This window comes from Lolium rigidum, chromosome 2 (genome assembly GCF_022539505.1).
Source record: "Lolium rigidum isolate FL_2022 chromosome 2, APGP_CSIRO_Lrig_0.1, whole genome shotgun sequence".
Taxonomy (NCBI): domain Eukaryota; kingdom Viridiplantae; phylum Streptophyta; class Magnoliopsida; order Poales; family Poaceae; genus Lolium; species Lolium rigidum.
This window is the reverse complement of record NC_061509.1, coordinates 258,161,411-258,182,342: the sequence shown is the minus strand read 5'-3', so window position 1 is coordinate 258,182,342 and position 20,932 is coordinate 258,161,411. Positions and strand designations below refer to the sequence as shown.

General features: G+C 41.6%; 1 protein-coding gene across 1 annotated transcript; it reads right to left on the bottom strand.

Annotated features, from left to right (window-relative positions):
• Positions 1-4,744: 4,744 nt before the first annotated feature.
• Positions 4,745-8,530, bottom strand: LOC124688631 (pirin-like protein). The gene is made up of 8 exons (XM_047222284.1): positions 8,389-8,530; positions 8,045-8,152; positions 7,888-7,937; positions 6,460-6,498; positions 6,296-6,324; positions 6,154-6,216; positions 5,620-5,723; positions 4,745-5,534 (listed from the first exon to the last, which is right to left on the bottom strand). Exons 1-8 carry the CDS (start codon positions 8,493-8,495, stop codon positions 5,027-5,029), a joined length of 1,008 nt encoding a protein of 335 aa, XP_047078240.1. The 5' UTR covers positions 8,496-8,530; the 3' UTR covers positions 4,745-5,026.
• Between the last annotated feature and the right edge of the window lie 12,402 nt (positions 8,531-20,932).

Below are 20,932 nucleotides of genomic sequence, written 5' to 3'. Positions count from 1 at the left end.
GTTTGGTCTCTCCAAAAGGGGAAAAGTACACTGGTGTTTCTACACCCGGGTGCATATGCACCTTTTATTTAAAATGCATGTTAAACATATTAAAAAATGATAGAAAAATACAAATAAAAATTTCTTGTGTAAATTGACATGTTACATGCTTATAAAGTTGTTTCAGCAAAAACCGATATGTTTTGTGCCTTGTGCAAAAAAGACAAATCTTTGGTGCTAAAATAGTCTATTTTTCAAGGCATTATTTGTCTTTTTTACACAGGGTATAAAAATTGTTAGTTTTATGTGAAACTTTACGTGCATATGTAGACCATATCCCTCTACATGCTAAATTTTATTTCTATTTTTTTTATATTTTAGAAATATGTTTTATACATACCAGGTGCATATGCACCCGGGATCAGATTTGGTTTTCAGCTTATCTTGATGAAACTTTGTTAAGAACATCGTTACTTAGGTCGCTGTCCATGTATAGAACGAGTCACGCACCCAACAAGGTAACTACCTCGTACGTACAAGCTTGATTTGTGGTCAGACAATTCAATAAGCCAGTGAGCTCCCGCTGCCATGAGAATCAATGGAAAATAATAGGATATTCAATGGGCTAGTTTGGTGGGCTTTGGCCATCGGAATGTCGCAAGAACAAAGAAGAAAGGCTTCTAGACGCCGAACCCTATTCACCGCCCGAAGCGATCGCTAGGTGGGCCTGGCCCATATTGAGCGATTTTCTTTTTCTGCTTCTTTGGTCTCATGGATAATTACGGTTTTTTGAGGTTTTGACTGGTTTTGCGTTCCTCCCGGCCTTTTTTTTTTGAAAAAATTTCAAGTTCAATTTTTTTCAGTCTTGATTTTTTTGGACTTTTTATAGTTTCGAGCTTTTTGGTCGAGTTTCCAAATATTGAACTTTTTCTAGATATGAACAATTTCAAAATTTGAATATTTTTAATCTTTTTTTGTTTTGAATTTTTTTATTCTGAACATTTTTCAAAATTATGATTTTTTTTAGTTCAAACATTTTTCAAATTGAACATTTTTATTTAAACAAAATTTAATCTGAACTTTTTATGTTTGAAATTTTTGGATTTGAACCTTTTTCGATTTTTGAACAGTTTACTATTGAAACATTTTTCAAATTTGATCATTTTTAAATCTAAACTGAAAGAAGAAAAAAACAAGAGAAATCGTACATGGTATTGAGCTGTATTCGGCGCGGCTCACGACAGGAGGTCTCAAGGCGGGAGCGAGCTTCGCGGGCGCTTAAAGCGGGAAATAGGACCCCCTCTCTTCTAGACCCATACCTTTGTTCGGATAAATAAATCTCGCAATTCTTTTGTTCCCGATGTAGTATTGTTTTCGTGAAGCACTAGCTTTAGGGCGGCGAATCCTATACACCGACCAGGTCGGCGGGGATACCATGCCGCATACCCTATTTCGTCTTGTGGGCCAGCCCATGGTTCGTGAATTTTTTTCGCCCAGTTTGTTGGGGGTTTATTGCCTTGTTTTTCCTATTTTTTCGGTGTTCTATCTGGTTTTTGTCGATTTTCAAAATTCGTTCGGTTAAAAAATATTCATTTTAAATTGTTATAATTTGATTTTTTTTAGAATTATTCAGATTTAAAAAATCGATTCGAATCTAAAAAATTGTTCAAGTCTTGAAACTGTTCAAATTTGAAAACTATTCAAGGTTTAAAACTATTCAAATTTTAAACTGGTACAATTTTACAAAAATATTCAAAATAAAAAATTTAAGTTTTAAAAACAGTTCAAATTATTATTTTTTCAAAATTTAAAACTATACAAATTATAAATATCAATTTTTTCAAAAAATCTCGAAATATCAATCCCCTTTGCGGGCAAGGTAGTTTTCAATTAATATGTGTGTGTGTGGGAGGGGGGAATATCACGCCCAGGCCAATGGTCTACACCCCAAGGCCCAAAATGAGGCCTAGGACCGATCAAGCGCCTTGCGATCAACTTGTTGGAGGGAGGTTAATTACGGACAATATTATTTCTGCTTATGAGTTTTAACACTTTATGAAGAGGAGTAGATCAAAGAACAATAGTTTTTGTGCCCTAAAACTGGACATGATGAAGGCGTATTATCGAGTAGAGTGAGATTATTTGGAGGCCATTATGATGAAGTTGGGTTTTGCAAATCAATGGGTCTCGGTTGTGATGAGTATGGTCAGATCGGTATCTTTCTCGGTTATGTTTAATGGGACCAGATTGGAGGGTTTTGAACCTTCAAGAGGTATAAGACAAGGTGATCCTATCTCACCCTATCTTTTCTTACTAGCAGCGGAGGGCCTTTCGTGCCTTTTAAAAGTTGATGATAATTCATCTCATCTCGATGGCATCAAAGTGGCTACATCGGCACCACCGGTTAACCACTTGTTGTTTGCAGATGATTGCCTGCTGTTTCTTAAGTATAGTAGTGAGGGAGCGGAGGAGTTGTCTAGCCTGTTGGAGAAATATTGTCGTGCATCTGGTCAGAAGATAAACAAGGAGAAGTCATCTATTTATTTCACAAAAGGGTGTCCTCAGAACCTGCGTAATATGATAAAGAGTATATTGGATGTAAACAAGGAAGCTCTCAATGAAAGATACCTGGGTATACCGAAGGATGTTGGGACTTCTAGATCCGGCACCTTCAAATTTCTGAAAGATAGAGTGTGGGGTAAGGTGAAGGGTTGGCTGGAGAAAATTCTGTCTGCGGGAGGAAAGGAAGTTCTTATCAAATCTGTTGCACAGGCAATTCCTGTTTTCTCTATGTCATGCTTTCGCTTACCTAGAGGGTTATGTGAGCACTTAAACTCGCTATTCGGACAATTTTGGTGGGGTAGTAAGGATGGAAAAAGGAAGGCGAGCTGGGTCTCTTGGGATGTGATGACCAGACCAAAATATCTTGGAGGGCTTGGTTTTAAGGATTTGGAGATTTTTAACCTTTGTCTTCTTGCTCGCCAGGCATGGAGGTTATTGCATGAGCCAAATTCTCTGAGTACCAGGATTCTGAAGTCTGTATACTTTCCGAACACGACTTTTCCTCGATGCAGAACTTGGCACTCACCCATCGCAAATATGGAGATCTATCTTGGATGGTAGGGAAATTTTAAAGCAATGAATTGTGAGGAGAATTGGTGATGGGCATAGCACAAGAATATGGTCAGATAACTGTCTTCCTCGATAGGACAAATTACGTCCAATTGTGTCCTTATTGGCTGATCCGCCTATTATGGTTTCTGCGTTGATCGACCCGTCTTCGGCTTCATGGAAGGAGGATCTAGTTCGCCAATGTTTTCTCCCTGTTGATGCTGAAACTATCTTAAGCATACCCCTGTGCACTAGGCGACAGTTCGATTTTTGGGCGTGGAATTATGAAGTAAAGGGATCCTTTACGGTTAGATCAGCCTACCATATGATTGTCAATAAGAAGATCAGCCGAGAAGATTACTATGAGGGTAACGCAGGATCTTCGAATGTTGAGGATGAGCAGAAGAGTTGGAGCTCCCTATGGAATACAAAGGTACCGTCAAAAATTCATGTATTCTTGTGGAGGTTGGCCCGCCAGTCCCTCCCCACGGCGGATTTGCTTCATCACAGAAATATGTCTAGATCCTCCACTTGCCCGCTTTGTGGTGCTTCGGATTCATGGCGGCATTCTTTACTTGACTGCAACATGTCTCGAAGTGTTTGGGCATTATCTGAGGGCGTGATGGTTGAGCATCTGATGTCATGTGAGGATGGCAATGCGAAGAGTTGGCTGTTTCATATGATAGAGACATTACCCCATGATCAGTTTGTGAGGATCACGGTTACACTATGGGCTATTTGGACGTCAAGGAGGAAAGCCATCCATGAGGAGATATTCCAGAGTCCCCTATCGATTTTTGTCTTTATAAATGTATTTCTGAGCGAGCTCAAGCAAATTCAGAAACCCATTGCAGGACAAGGTGATCTAACCAAAACCCTCAGGGAACCTAAGTGGATTCCTCCACCATCCAGTATGGTCAAGATAAATGTGGATGCATGAGTTTCGAAGACGGGGAACAGAGGTGTAGCTGCAGCTTTCTGCCGTGATTTGGCAGGAAATTATCTGGGATCATCAGCGGTGATCTACGCTGGTATAACCGACCCACAGGTAGTAGAGACTCTGGCTTGTCGCGAGGCATTAGCACTGGCGGATGATCTGGTTCAATCAAGAATCCTCGTTGCTTCGGATTGTAAATCGGTGGTAAACGACATTGTGGAAGGTACTATGAGCAAATACGGAGATATCGTCTTGGAGATTAGAGGGCGGGCTGCACATATGAATGAGTGCAAGTTCGTTTTTGAAGGAAGAGCCTCGAACTTTGAGGCTCACAACCTAGCTAGATTTATGCTTTCTTTTGGAGTAGGCCGGTATGTATGGCTAGGCACTCCGTATGATGCAAACATCCCTGTAAACATTCTTGCAAATTAATAAAGTCTAGCAGGTTGTCTCAAAAAAAAAAAAAAACTTCTGAAGGCTTCTTTGGTTCATAGGATAGAAAAAAATGAATAGAAAAATCATAGAATTATGATATCATGACTAGTTGAATGCTATGAAAAGATTATTTCTTTTTGATTGTGCCAAAATAATTTTTCACGATGTATGACCTCATGTTTTGTTCAGATATGATTTGCACTATAAGATTTCTATTTGATTAGTTCCTACAGGATATGTTTAAATGAATGGAACATGTATTATAGAAAAAATACTATAAAATTTAAATTCTACACAATTCTGATATAAAAATCCTTTGAATTAAAGGAGCCCTTAAGCACAGTCTCCTCGATGATACGACAAACTGATCATTATCTGTGTTTCCCATTTGTTTCCTGTAACTCCGATGTTGGAGAGAAATTGCATCGAATCTGTTGTATTGAATTGAGAGGAGCCCTATTAAGATCATAACAAACGGGAGGCCGCTCGATCGCAGGAACGAGCAGCCGGCTGCTAGCTAGTCCCGCCCCTCTTTAATTTCGTTGCAACAACACTCGGAACCGATCACTGTGCCGGTTTGGCGACGTGGTCGGAGGTCCAGCCAACGGCCATCTCGAAGCCGTTGCGGTGGTTCCGGTAGTCGTCCATCGCCTGCTCCAGCTCTTCCCTTGTGTTCATCACGAAGTAGCCCTCCCGCACCACCTTCTCGCCGTGCGGCCGCGCCGCCACCAGCAGGAACCTGGTCGAGGCGTCGGCATCGCCGCTCCGCGCGTCCACGCCGTAGCCTTTGGCGCCGAACACAGCACACTCGTGCTGGCGCGTGGCTCTGGCGGACGGCCCGAAGCTGGCCTCGCCGTCGATGACATACGCGCAAGCGCTCCAGCCGGCGGGGACTGCCTGGAGCAGGTGCGCTCCGGGGCCGACGGTGATGTCGAGGCTCATGACCGGGGTGCGTGTCTGGAGCGGCGAGCGCACGCCCTGGGCCTCGCCGACGATGACCTTGACGGTCACGCCGTCCTTCTCAACTGTGGGGATGTCGACGCTCGCCAGCTCCTGGTAACTTGGTTCCACCCTGCACAAATACGTAGATGCTCAGTATTGCTAGTAATAAAATCGAGTTCTTTTGATTCTTCTTGTAAGCAATGTACACTACATACATCTTGTCCTTGGCGGCGAGGTTTATCCAGAAGTTGAGCCCCCTCTGCACGCCCTGTCCGGCCGGCACCTCCGCGTGCACCACCCCGCGCCCCACCGTCGTCCACTGCACCCACGTTAACCACGAGTCAATCGACGGCCATATACATGGATCTAGAGGAACAGGAATGCCAAGAGGCTACAATTTCCAAAAGAAAGGAACCGATGCAGCCTTAGAGAGAAACTATACATTCTGGAAAAATAAGTACTAGAATGTTTTCATCTGAATAGATTTTACGATCAACACAACTAATGCAACATGTTTCATAGGACTCTAGTATGCCTGTAGGATAGCATTTTGATATTCACTGTGGAACAAATTCTAGCATTTCATAGTAAATATCAACATTCGGACCATAACCGATGCATATATACATCCTTTTGCACTATCAACACCAGAATGGAAACAGGGTCGAGTGAAGGAGATTACTATGAACATAGTGGTTTTTGTGCTTAATGGTGTGTGCAGGTGGGTGTGTGATTTGTAGAAATCTAACCTGAGCATCTCCTGTATTGATGGTTCCCTTGTGGCCTGAAAAATCATGGAAACCGATGCTGCCCTGGGAGAAACACAAAGGAGGAAAATTTAGATCTTCATGTTCAGCTGCAACGTGAAAGGAGAATTTTATCGATTAATACCTCAAGTACGTAGGTAAGACTCTCAAATCCTGAAGAGGCAGCGGAAAACAGGAACAAAGTACGATCAGAATTAAGGGATTCATCAGTTAAGTAACTTAATAACATGAGATTAAATCCGGCCAATCAGATGTGTGTTCACGAATGGTCACAAAGAAAGTACAAACCTCTGTGTGGATGATCACCAAAGTTTGCTGGACCCGTGACTGGAAAATAAAGTCAGGTCTGGGTGTTAGTTCAATCATTATGCATGGGAAACCAATTAATGGACGTATTAACTTGTAAAATGTGTTATCTTTTAGCTCATGGGTCCTAAGCTTGGAAACATTTTGTGGTTGGGTTGAAATCTTATTTTTCGATAAAGAGAATAAATAATATCGCGGAGGGTTGAAATCTTCTGTATAATAAGTTCAAAAAAAATCATTCTGATGAGAGAGAATATTATGTATAACAAGTACAGCTACTGCTGCGCAATGGTTGGAAATTTTCTCCACAACAAGCTGAAATTCATTTCAAGAGAGCTAAAAGTATTATTTTCTTCCGTTGGAAATTACAAAATTTATTCTATCTAAGATCGATATCGGACTATAAATGCTTTGGTACCTCAACTACTCTAAGAGTACTAACTTAAAACCAACTACTATCTAAGAGTACTGATAACCAACTACGGATTAGTATCTGATGCAAGGTACTCCATTCAGATCAGTTTAACATGCGTGTAAGTAGTTTAAGAAAACTACTTTGATCATTATTTTAGTCAATAAAATATGAATTACATTTCATGAAAATTATATCATTGGAAATATTTTTCGAATACAAATCTAATGGTATAGTTTTTGTAGCCATGTAATTCATATTTTATTGTTCAAATTAATGATCAAAATTTGTCTTAAACTAAGTGCCTGCCTGTTAAACACCGGAGGAAGTAGTATTCTCATTAATTTTTTCCAACCCAACCTACCTTAAATTTTATAAGGTTTGCACCAAGAACAACAATATGATTTTATTTTGTAAAATTGCCTGAATCTAAGATATTGTTTATTCTTAATCAAAACTACAGAACAAAAAATCATAAGACACATGGGAGACAAAGTTATAGCAACCAAACAAACTACGGCCTCGTATGCAACCAAACTAGCTAGGTGCTCTTGGGGAGTTTCGGTGGCCTAGCATCATAGTTGGATGAGTGCTCTCATAGTTATAGGAGGTGGAGTTGTGAGTTTCGATGGGAATTAAATGGTGTACAAAATTTCGATCAATGGTCGTCTGTCCTCCGTACATTTTTATTTACTCCTCCGGTTCTTTTTAATTGACTCAAATTTAGTACAAAGTTGTACTAAATCCGAATCAATTAAAAGAAACCGAGTTAAAGTCATATTCTATCAAGTTTGATCAACAATATTGTAAAAAATATCATCATCCATAATACCAAATACATATAATATGAACATGTACTTTATGAAGATTCTAATATTATAAATTCTATATTCTAGATGTTAACATTTTTCTTCTAAATATTTGGCCAAATTTTATAAAGTTTGACTTTAAGTAAATCTACAGGGCACTCAAATTTTGAAGTGAGCGAGTATACATACATTCAAAGTCATCGAAGGAAAGGATCGGATCCAAACTCTCCAACTCAGGCCTGCAAGAAATCAATTGTAATCAACGCTCACAATTATTGTTACCAGTATCTCGTCGCCATTAAGCTTAGTAGTAATTAGAATATGATGACATTATTGGATTGCTTACCCGCCAATGCTCCTCCTGTAGGCGAAGCCGTCGCCGAGGGGCCGGCGCTGGCACGTCAATGTCTGAACCACCGCCCTCGGCTTGCTCAGGATCATGGGCGCCTCGTCACTGCCACGGACGCATAGCATGGTTCCGTTAGAATATGTGTAGCGCGATTCGCAAGGAAAATAGAATATGCGTGCATACGGACGAGCTAGCAGCGCCTATATTCTACACGAATTATTCGTAGGCAATCAGTTACTACTCAATTATAGGCTGGTGAAGAAGAGGATCCTATGGAGACCGAATGGTTCGTAGAGAAGAAGAGCAGCGGCCGGAGGTAGAAGAATGGACTGCGGGCGTACCTTTGGATGGTGATCATCCCGTCGGAATGGGTCTCCTCCGCCGCCCTTGCCGGCGGCGCAACGGCGACCGAGGAGGGAGCCAAGGAGACGCAAGTGCTGCCGGACATGATTAAACGACGGAGGTCACAAGCACGATGTCCCTGTGGAGGTGGAGGAGATGGAAGAAGAAGGCGCGCGCTGTGGTGGAGAGTGTCGATCAACTCTGGTGGTATAAATAGAGAGCGCGCCGGCGCCGCAAATTAACAAACACCTTGCAGGTGTGAACAGCCGCCCGCCCCGTGTGAACGGGGGTTTTGTCGTGCTACGGCATAATCCACTGTCCAACCACTTGTGTCGTCGTGAGCATCTCCATCGCCGCCGTTGCATGTGTGTGTCCCCTACCACGAGCACGAACAAACCTAGATCCATGAATCGCACTTTGTTCAGTTTCCGGGTTTATATTGGTGTGAACGGTGCGTGGTCTTGATGTCACCTGACTCAAGGAAATCGGTTCTAGTATGTACATGTACGGCCGGCTTCTTCCAGCTTTCTGGGTTATGAAAGCTAATGTTTGGTAGTCTGCACTTGATTTGGGCTCCCGGGGTAGGCTCTGGGGCAGGCGGCATAGCCCGTCCAAAATCGGCGTGGCACAACAAGATCGTCGATCACCCTGGTTACACCTACAAGGTGTGACACAACAACCTTTCGGCATGGCAACAAGGTCGGCGAGACGCTGGCTACACCTACACCGCTCGTGATCATGAGGCTGCTGCTGGTCGTAGGGAGAACATTGCCTTGAAATACCATCATTATCAAAGAAGCAATACTACTAATATCAGTCTCATAAGGTACTAGCTACTAAAACCACCCTTGTATGGATGTGCAACAGTGATGTAGCCTGACCTTTGGTTGTCACCACATCACGTGTGTCAACACCAACATACCAATTAAAGGTGAATTCAATCCTTTCGCGAGTTCATTCCTTTCCCTCGCGGATGATAATCTGTGTGTTTTAATGATAGAGATAAATCGATGAACATGGAAGGGAGAGAGGAAGAATGGAAGCTCAAGGAGTTGAAGGCCGGGGTTGCTAAGGAGAAGGAAGAAGTCGGTGCTAGCCCTGGCCGATGGGTCCAGCCGCCGACCCAACCGGCGCAACCGTTGGCCCGCTGACCTGCACGGTGAGATGATCGGTCACCACCGGTCCACACGGTGGTGGCCACCGGGACCGAGTATATAGTACAGTCCCGTTCGACACACATCCCCTAGACCGGACACCATCAGACTGACCGGCGATGGAGCTAGTGCGCTGACTTAATGCCAACACCAAATGGCTTCCATACAGGCGCCACCGGCCTCTTCGCCGAGATGACCGACATTATGCTGTTTTCGTGCATTTGGCTTGTACCTTATCCATTTCAATCTACTCATTTTTCCCTTGGACTATAAATAGGCACATACTCCTCAGACATAGGGTAGGCATCGATGATATGAAGAACTAGGCTTATGCCTCCAACTTCCGATGGAGAATCCAAGGTCTCTTAGACAAAAGTTTATCAGTTGTATCAATACCCTCTTTGTATGATTGTTCTTTCATGTGTATGATTCTAGTAGTTGCAAAGTCTCTTTCGATTGGAAACTCGACTTAGATCCTACTCTTTCATGCTTGTGATTCTACCGGTTGCATAACGATCTTTCTCTTGGGAATTCTACCTCGTGTTTCTCTCTTCGGAGATACTATGAAAATGGTAGTTGTGAACGCTGAGAGCAAACCAAAGTTGTATTGAATTATTTGTGCCTATGTTCATCATGTTTTTGTTCGTGTTCTTCCTCCTCCCCTCTTTCCCTTGGTCAACTCGTGAAGATTGGGTAAACCCCATATGCTTAGCCCACATGAAGCATGCACAAGGTCTAGCTCCTCCGTGAACTAGATTATCAAGAGATAAGTAAAAGGTTGACCAACAGACAGTGAAGATAAATTGGTACACGTAAAAACTTACGGTATACAAGAGAGGTGTAGATCTATCCGTCTACATCCACTGGAACGGGTAGATTACAACACAAAAGTGAGTGCGATGGTGAGGTGAAGGTGCTACTTAAATGAAATTTCAAACGGTCCACCATGCGCAATCAATTTGATGAAATTTTCTTAGAAAAACTCTGAACATGTACATGAAACTGAAAATTTACAATTAACGGAACTAAAAAATGATCGTTAGAATGGAATCATATCATCGACACACTTCTTTTTCATGTATATCTTATTTAAATTCCAATTATTTTTCTGTTAATTAGAAGGAAAACTAGGTGAAATAGAGTGAGGGGAAGCAACATCACAAGAAAGTTGCATCGCTAGATCAAACAACGAACATGCCCCACCAAAATGGTCGATTCATCTATTCCACTAGGACGTGATATGGAGGTGTTTTGAGAACCGCGTTGGCCACGACGTGTTCTACATATATATGTGTTTTACAAGGACATATTACTTTGCCATCATGTCACAAAACTATGTATTATGACCATAGTGCAAGCAAAGAGAAGAACCACACCACACGGGCAACATACCTGAAATCTTTAGACAACATATAATGGTTTTCGTAGTGTACATGTACAAACTAGTTCGATTACTTGGTTCTACGATCACACAGTTGGTCTGACGATCCATATCTTTGTAAGCGGCTGTGTACATCTCAACTATACATAGACCGGGTATAATACTTAAATCTTTTAAGTTATAAATATCATTTATAAACGAAGACCCATAACTGAGATTTGGTCATTACAAACGATTCATGTTATTAATTAGGTTTGACATCATCCATTACATATGCTTTGTGAACGCAATGATCCATCAGCGCAATTAATGAATTCGAAAATTCAAGTAGGATAGGCTAGCCCATGGTGATGTTCAAAGAATCTACAGAAAACAAAACGAACAACGCATTTTTTTCTCGAAATGAGGTATACCTCGGCTTCTGCATCATGACGATGCACATGTTATTAGAAAAATGTTCAAAACAGTATTTTTTACAACTGATGCATCACCGAGGATTGATACAAAAATCAACCATCGAAAAAAACACATACTATGACTACTCATCAACATAGCCTTCTAGTATGTCGCCAACCAGTCTGGCACAAGATATCCTGAACGATCATCAGGAACCGTGTGCATCCAGAAACCATGGCATCTCGCTGCCCCTCCAGAGAGAATAGGGCCCAAAGCTGGACCCAATGGAAGACCATATGGATAACCTGCAAGAAATGAAAAGAGGTTTTTTATTTTAAAAATTATATCATTCCTAACCCTCCAAATAGACCAACATAAAGCAGAAACCCCAATCCAGATAAAAGTCTTAGATTGTATATCTACTCCATTTGACCAATTACCAAACATATTAGTAATATTGGTCGGAGGTGAAAGATCATAAGTGAAATTAACCGTACATCATAAGAGTTTAGCTAAAGGGCATTCAATAAAAATATGCTGAATGGTCTCATGTTTCCGCAAAAAACATATTTTGTACACCCATTCTAATATCGTTTAGCTAGATTATTCTTAGTTAACAACACCTTATTACTCAAGAACCACATGAAAATATTAATCTTTAGCCAAATTTTAACCTTCCATAGATACTTTCTCAAAAAGGGGGTATGGTCACACATAAGATTTTCATACATGGACTTCACTGTAAACAAACCATTAGATATCAAATTCCAAACAAAACGATCATCCTCTTCATTCAAATGAACCATCATGAGTTTCCAACATAATTGCAACCATGAAGTCCATTTATTACCACTCAACGCTCTACAGAATGTAATATTCAGTGGTGATTGGGCTAACACCTGTGCAACCGTGACATGCTTATGGTGTACAATATTATACAATGACGAATACTGTTGAGCCAAAGAAGTATTGCCTAACCATGTATCTTCCCAGAAACGGATACTGCAACCATTACCCACTTTGAAAAAACCGCTAGAAAAAAACTCATGTTTGACCTCCATTAAACCTTTCCAGAATGGGGAATCGATAGGCCTAGCTTGAACCTCCGATAACATCTTCTTTCTTAGGTTATGCAGAGGCTGTGTGCATCCTGGTTATGCAGAGGCTGGGTGTAATACTTAAAACCTTTTGAGTAATAAAGCGTCCCTTATCGAAAAAAAATATTCTTTCTTAGGTATTTATTATGTAGCAATTTCTGCCACACCCTGTCTTCATTTAGAAGTTTAAAGAGCCATTTACTCAATAAACATCTGTTTTTGATTTCGAGAACCTCAATACCTAAACCCCCTTGATCTTTGGGTCTACAAACAATGTTCCATTTTGTAAGTTGGTATTTTTTTTTGTCGGAATGCCAAAAGGACCTAGAACTATAGAAATCCAAACGTTTTCTTACCCCAGTAGGTATTTGCAGGAAACACAACATAAACATCGGTAAGCTAGTTAACACTGAATTAATAAGAACTAACCTATCACCATAGGATAGTAACTTCCCTTTCCAACATCCTAATTTACTCTCAAACCGTGTTTCTACCTGATACCAATCCGAATTCTTGAGTTTTTTTTTTGTAATTGATTGGAATACCCAAGTATCTAAAGGGGAGTTGTCCAGCATCACATCCAAAGATCTGCTTATACTGGTCCTCCTCCTCCTTTGCCTTTCCAAAACAAAAAATCTCACTTTTATGAAAGTTAATCTTGAGCCCCGATAACTCTTCAAAGAGACACAAAATTAGTTTCATATTAACTGCTTTATTGAGGTCATGTTTCAAAAAAAAGATAGTATCATCAGCGTATTGTAGTATAGAGAGTCCTCCCTCAACTAAATGTGGAATTAACCCTCCGACTTGACAATCTTCTTTTGCTCTTTCAATTAAGATGGCAAACGAACAACGCATACAAGCAACAATGCCTCGTCTAACTTGTCCAGTGTGAATCCGATTCTGATTGTTGTGTTGTGTCCACTGTCAATCATCTCGAGATTTAACCAAGTTCATAAACTTTTTTAATAATTATGACATGGAATCGATGTACTCTAAAGGGGAGTACTCCCTCCGTCTCGTGAAAGTTATCTTAGTTTTATCTAAATTTGAATGTATCTATATAATAGCTAATGTCTAAATACATTCGAATTTGACAAATCTAAGACAAACTTGGTGAAATGGAGAAAGTAGTTAGCTTCAGCTTAAATAAATTTCTTTTTAATGACCAAAGGGAAGGGAGTGGTATATATTTTTAGTCTTGTTTAATAAATGTGGAGGAGACAATACGCTTTCCACGGTCGCACGCCCCCGGCTTGGGCGGCAGCGAGACCCTCCGCCTCCTATCCACAAACCTGTGGCTCTCCCTCGTCGTCATCCCACTTTGCTTCAACATGACAAGTTCCAGTGTGCTTTTTGTGGCGGCAGTCTAGGTCCTAGATCCATTGCGGTGTTGTTTCCTTCGCTGGTGCCATGAGCTGGTCTCGCTGACATGCCCTCGTTTTTGACCATGGGTCAGTCCGCGGCCAGATCTGACCACGTGGTTGATATGCGGCAATGGTCCTTGCCTCCGCGCTGATTTTCGTCGTGCGCTTCTCCGGCCCGTGGTGATATGTTCAGGGTAGGCTACGTCACGGCATGGTGGGGCGGTGACAGGGGTTGGAGGTGCGCGCGTGCGGCAGCAGGGCTAGCCGGTTGCGTGTGCACGACTCATTCCCTAGAGGGAGACGAGTTATGTTGGATCCTCGTATTCTGGAGCAGCGGCTCTGGGTGATGTACACAACGGCATCCTTGCGGAGGGTACCTTCGTGCGGTGCTTGTTGGCGTTCTTGGCTATGCGGGCAGCGGGATGGTATACGTGGGAGACATTCGTGGCACAGGAGTCCTCGTGCTCCTTTCTGGATCATGGTGTAGTTCCTTGAATGGTGGTCGCTATTGGGCGAAAGCCCTGCCAACAATGTCGGTGTCGGTGGTCCCCAGCAAATTGGATTCAGGGAAAATCTTCGATCTAGTAAGCCGCACGAGGCAGCGACCTCGCCTTTTGCCGTCGCTTCCTTCTTAAAGGCGCTACCTTTGGTCCATGTCAACCGGTTGTTGCAGTGTGGTTCTTGGGATGCGACAAACTGGCTTTCAGACTGGGCGTCTTCCCCTGGGGTAGGGGGTGCTCGGAATCTCTCTAGTGTCGACTGCAATTTGATTACTAGGGTGAGTGTTCCATCGTCTGATGGTACTGCACCCTCGAACCTGGGCGACAGGGCACTGGCCCTCTTTGGTGATGGACGGGTTGCACCATGAATCCATGATGCAGTTCATCCGTGTCTGCCATTTTCTTCCGGTGTGGCGTCTTCCTCGTCAGTTTCACTTCCTCTACCTTGATCAACAAGTGTTTTGGCGTCTGAAGACCTAGGCATTTGCAGCTTGTGCGTCTTTTTTTTGTCCTGTAATGTTTGTGATTTTTGTTGTTGTTTTCCTCCTCACCTTGTAATCCTGGCTATTGATAGCTTTATTAATTTAAAATTGGGCACAATGTCTTATGTTTAAAAATCGTTTAATAAGTCGTGTGTATTTATTGATGCAGAGGCTAGGGCTATGCTCCTTTATCGAAAAAAAAAAGTCGTGTGCATTTATTCATTAAAAAGCTAAATACCATCGGATAGCTTCTTAAACAACATACTTAGGCTACTAGAGAACTCTGAGGCTGTGACGGAATCAAACATAGGTATGTGAGCTGTGAGTACCTTTCAGAAATGTGTGAACGCTCGGCGGAAGTTTTCCAGTACTGCGTTCACTATACGCCACTACTGCTGAGATAGCTCGGTTGGATGCAGACCTTCAAAGATAGTTTGGTTTCAATCGAGAGTTACGTAACGTAGCCTTCAGCTAATCTTGTAATGCGCTTTCAGACTGTAATCAATTACTCTAGTCTGGCGTAGTTTTGCTGTAGCAGTGACTATCTAAAATCCATGTATACTCTACATCATAGTATTATACTACTAGATTGCAAGTGTTTTCAGTCCAGATCTAAAATCCATGAGGCTCCATTCAAGTGTGTATGCAGTACTGGAACTTGTTCCGTAAAGGGTGCAGTCGGGAGTAGTGGGCTGTTACAAACAGAAGGGTACAAGAGAGCACTCCGCCGTGAGCAACAGAGTAGTGGCCATCATGGGACCAACCATGCATCTGCCTCTACAACTTATTAACAACGATTCAGTTTACCGCACTGCCACCAAACGAGGCCTAGGATGGAAGTCTAGCTTTCAGATGATTTAGTACCTGGATTGTGTTCCCATGCTGCAACCTTGCATTCTTCTGTTGGACCTATGTTAGAAATTAAGACTACACGTAGTCACTAGCTTGTTTGTGTATACCACATGATCGGGCAAGTACAATTTTGTACTCCCTATGTCACATAAAACATGTTTGAGATTTCTCAAAATTTAGATCTAGAGCTGATGCACTTTTGTTACCGAAGAGATCTTCTCTTCCATTATCTAAACAAGTATCTATGAACAAATATTTCCGTCCTATTTCCAACATTATGTTCCTGTATGAACTCAAGAATCAATGAGCAGTCATTCGCTTACGAATTCCACGTTATGTTCCTGTATGAACTCAAGGATCTGAGTCAGTCACTTGCTTACGAATTCCACATTCTGCTCCTGTATGAACTCAAGGATCTATGAGTCAGTCATTTGCTTATGAATTCCAATGTCACCTGGGGCAAGTCTACATATTTGCTCTTCCAAGATATACATAGCTTGATTCTTGCAATCGGCAAACTTTTGTATGCATTATATTGGTCTACAATAATTCGATCATATGAGTAAGAAGTAAGAACCGTCTTTTCACTCATGTATTAGGCAACCTATTTTCTAGCTGCACATAACAGAATCAGATAACCTACTTTATCATGATGCAATCAATGGACAAGCAAGCACAACTGCACAACCTGCTCTCTTGTTTCATCACAAAAAAATGCACATTTTTCGATAAAGAAAAAAAATGGACATGTGTGTAAAAGGGATTGATGCATATATACCACTCTACTTGCTACACACACATGCATGCCATGTCCTGGAAGTTCTCCTAGTGTGTGAACTGAATTTGTTGTCATGCACCGAAATTTCTTTGCGTTGGCCTATCACATCTGTGTGAACGCCCAACACAATATTTTCAGCATTGTGTCAATAAACCTGCAGAAGTCGTCATAGGATGACGCTGCATTGGTTTGTATTATATGCTCGGGGCACGCCTTTGCACCAGCTCAATTGAGAACGTTGGGATAAATAGGAAACCAAAAGTCACTGAGTAAATAACGCCAATTTCACAACCTGAATTTTGCATATACAAGTAGATTACCCAATTCTTGCTCAGCTTTTCCTCTTGTAGATCTCCCTTCTCTGTTTCCAGCTCATCCTATTTGAACAATGTTGGAATTCGCCCACAAATTAATCACATGAAACTAGACGAATACACGCGAAGAAAAATCTTATCGCCAAGGGCACATGTCGTGCCCATTCTTTGCGTCTTTTCATTTTCTCTAAACTCTTGGTTCAAAAATCACGGTCTTGTCAGTGACCCTCCACCTGTCGGGGTTTCGTGTCTCGAGAGGAACATGGGTATCTCGGCAACACCGTTAAGGCTATCGAACACATGTGATAAGGGCACCGTCCCAGATCCCCACGGCGACGTAGGAGAGTAGCGATGGCAACACGACAAAGAGACACGAAGTTACTCAGGTTTAGGGCCCTCATGGAGAGGTAACACCCCTACGTCCTACTTTCTTTGGTATTGATCGCTCGTGAAGCACCAAGAGGGTTTACATGGTTGCATCATGAAGAAGCTGTGGCTAGATCCCGATCCAGATCCCCTTCCATGGAGCATCTGCCCCTCCTTTTATAGAGGCACTGGTCCTCCTCCACACAGAAACTTGGGGGAGTGGTTACCACAGACGTGCTGAAGGAGGGAGACTGTTGTCCCCTAATATACAAGTGGACTTGGTCCATACCCTGAAAAGGGGCGTTGGTCTACGGGAGTGGTTGTGGACCGATGATGCCTCTTCCATCCTACACCATCCACGACGAACTTTATGGAAAGGAGCTAACGGCCACACCTCTTTATACAGCGGGATGTCAGGTCTTCTCTTACCTTCCAACACGGAGGGCGTGATCGCCTCCACCCACGATGTGCATCACGGCTTCCGTCATCACCTTTGCCTTCATCTTCACGTGGTATCTGTTGTGGTGTAGTCCAGCGCGACGTCTCCTGGAGCCTGGTGTGGAGCCCTCGTGAAGGGACCTAGCGAGGGCTTCAGCTTTGTTTCTGGAAACGCCAACTATTGAATTCATAGTGAGGGTTTCCTCGCGAGGGGTTCCTCGTGAGGGGCTTCATATTGTGAATCCTAAAGACTCCGTGGAGGGAGAAATCTCTCGTGGCTTCTAAATGGGCCACCGCACGGTCCCAACAGCAGGTGGACCGTGGTAATCCCAGTGGCAATTGATATATCGCAAACGTATCTATAACTTTTGATGCTCCATGCTTGTTTTACACCAATTTGTATATGTTTTGTTCACACTTCGTTGCACTTTTATACGTTTTCCGGCACTAACCTATTAACAAGATGCCACAGTACCAGTTCCTTGTTTTCTACTGTTTTGTATTTCAGAAAAGTTGTACAGGGAATATTCTCGGAATTGGACGAAACAAAAGCCGAAGTCAATATTTTACCGTAACGAAGACATAGTCCAAAAGGGGGACGAAAAAGAGGTGCAGGGAGGCCAGACCATGCCTTGGCGTGGCCTGGCCTAGACCCGCGCCAAGGGGTGGTGTGGGCCACCCTGGTCTCCACCGACCTCACCCTTCCGCTTATTTATTCACGATCCCGGGAAAAACCTAAAGACCCGAGTCTCCATCCATGAAAAGTTCCGTCGCGGCCGCCATTGCAGATCCTAGCTCGGGAGGGTTCTGAAGCTCTTCCCGGCACCCTGCCGGAGGGGGAGATCATCTGCAGAAGCCTCTACATCGCCATGCCCGCCTTCGAAGTGATGCGTGAGTAGTTTATCCCTGGACTATGGGTCCATAGCAGTAGCTAGATGGTTGTCTTCTGCAATTTGTGCCTCATGTTTAGATCTTGTGATCTGCCCTACATGAGCAAGATCAACCTTATGTAATGCCACATGTTGTGTTTGCTGGGATCCGATGAATATGGAATACTATGTTGAGATCGATTATATATACTTGTCATATGTTATTTGTGATCTTGCATGCTATCTGTTGCTAGTAGATACTTTGTCCAAGTAGATGCTTGTGACTCCAAGAGGGAGTATTTATGCTCGATAGTAGGTTCATGCCTCTAGTTTTTTGGAAGAGTGACAATAACTTCTAAGTTGTAGATGTGTTGTTGCTACTAGGGAGAAAACAACAATGTTTTATCCAAGGGTAATTCTATTGTTTACTTTACACACATTGCTTAATGCGATAATCTGTGGCTTGCAACTTAATACTGGAAGGGGTTCGGATGATAACCGGAAGGTGGATTATTAGTCATAGATGCAGTTGGATTACGGTCTATGTATTATATTGTAATGTCCAAACCAATCTCATAGTAATCATGTTGTCATGTATGGTCTCTATTCTGTTAATTGCCCAGCTATAATTTGTTCATCCAGCATGTTATTTATCTTTATGGAGAGATACCTCTAGTGAACTGTGGACCGCAGTCCTTTTTCTTTACACTGATCAATTCATCTACTGCAATGCTATTCTGTTTACTTTCTACAAGCATTGTTATCTTTAATTACTGCAAACATCTCTTTCCACTCGATACGTTAATCCTTTGAGTTCAGCAAAACCGGTGAGATTTACAACCTCACTGTAAGTTGGGGCAAAGTATTTTGGTTGTGTTGTGTGCAGGTTCCATGTTGTTGCTGACGCCGGTAGTGCACCCTGCCAATAGTCAGCTAGCAACACCTTCAGATGTCACGCCTTTCTCCTACTGGTCGATTAAAACTTGATTTCTTACTGCGGAAAAACTTGCTACTGTGCTCATCACACCTTCCTCTTGGGGTTCTCCAACGGTGTCAAGCCGCCATCAAGATTTTTCTGGCGCCGTTGCTGTTTGTGCTCATCCCACGCATCTCCAATCTCTTTACTTTGTTATTGTTTTGCTTAGTTTATTCCATGCTCACCTCCCATGTTGATGTTTCCTGTTTTTCACTAGTTAGGCTTAATGGAAAACAACAACATAATTAGAGAGCTTTATATTATTTATCTTGAGCTAGGACATGAAGTGTTTGAAGAGAAAATTAAAAAATCTATGGAATTTTATTTGCATGCTAATATCAATGAAATTAGTATGAATTCTTTGAACACCATTATTGCTAATGCTATGGAAAAGTCTAAGCTTGGGGAAGCTAGTTTTTATGAAAATGATATTTTTAGTTCCCCAGCTATTGAGGAGAAAATTAATTATGATTACAATATGTCTCCTATATCTGATCATTATGGTAATGAGAATAATAATGATAGATATTTTATTGAATTTGGTCCCACTAAAATTAGTAAGAATGACTATGCTTATGGGAAGAGTAATAATTATTTTATTCATGTGGCACATGATAAGAATGTTTTATGTATATTTATATTGTTAAGTTTCTTCATGATGCTACTGAAAATTATTATGAGAGAGGAAAATATGGTTGTTGCAATTTTCATGTTAATAAAACACCTCTGTTTATATTGAAAGTTCACAAGTTGCTCTTGTTTTACCTGCCCATGCGTGTTACTATGTGCTTTTTTGATTTATTTTCTCACAAGATTTCTATGCATAGGAAGTGGGTTAGACTTAAATGTGTTTCATATTTTCTCCTTAATGCTCTCTTTTGCTTTAATTCATATTTCTTATGTGAGCATCTTCTCAAATTTCTGCGCCTAGCAGAAATGCGTTAAAGAAAAGCACTCTTGGAAGATAAACCATGTTTAATTTATGTAATTGTTATTTTGTTGAGTCTTGGAAGTTATTACCTCTGTAATAATCTCTCCTTATCATTTTTATTTCATTTTTTTCTCCAAAAATAGCTTCTAATAGGAAGAAAATAAGATTTGGGGAGTTGTCGTCCTGAAAAACAGATTCTGTGCTGTCATCGTAAAATTTCATATTCACAGCCAGAACACAATTTTGAGCTGCCAATTTTTGAGCCTATGCCCCAAGTTATTATCTAACTTTCGTTAGTTGACCACTTTTTGATTTGAGAAACAGAAGATTTTCCAAAAAAATCGATCTTTACCTGCTGTTCTATCTTGACAGATTTGTGCCACTATTTGCATTTGCCTCTTAATATCTTTCTTTTTGAGTTCTTTGAGAAAAGAGCTTTTTGAAGAGTTGATACAATAGCTAGTGATTTAATATATGTTTGATATATGTTAGAAATGAATCCAAGTGAATTTGTTATTTTGATTGTACTAATGTTGCTAATAAGAATTGTGTGAAGTTTTGTATGAAGGAAGTTTTCAAGTGTATTGAGAGAAGAATGATGTGGTAAGATGAAGAATGGACAAAAGTTCAAGCTTGGGGATG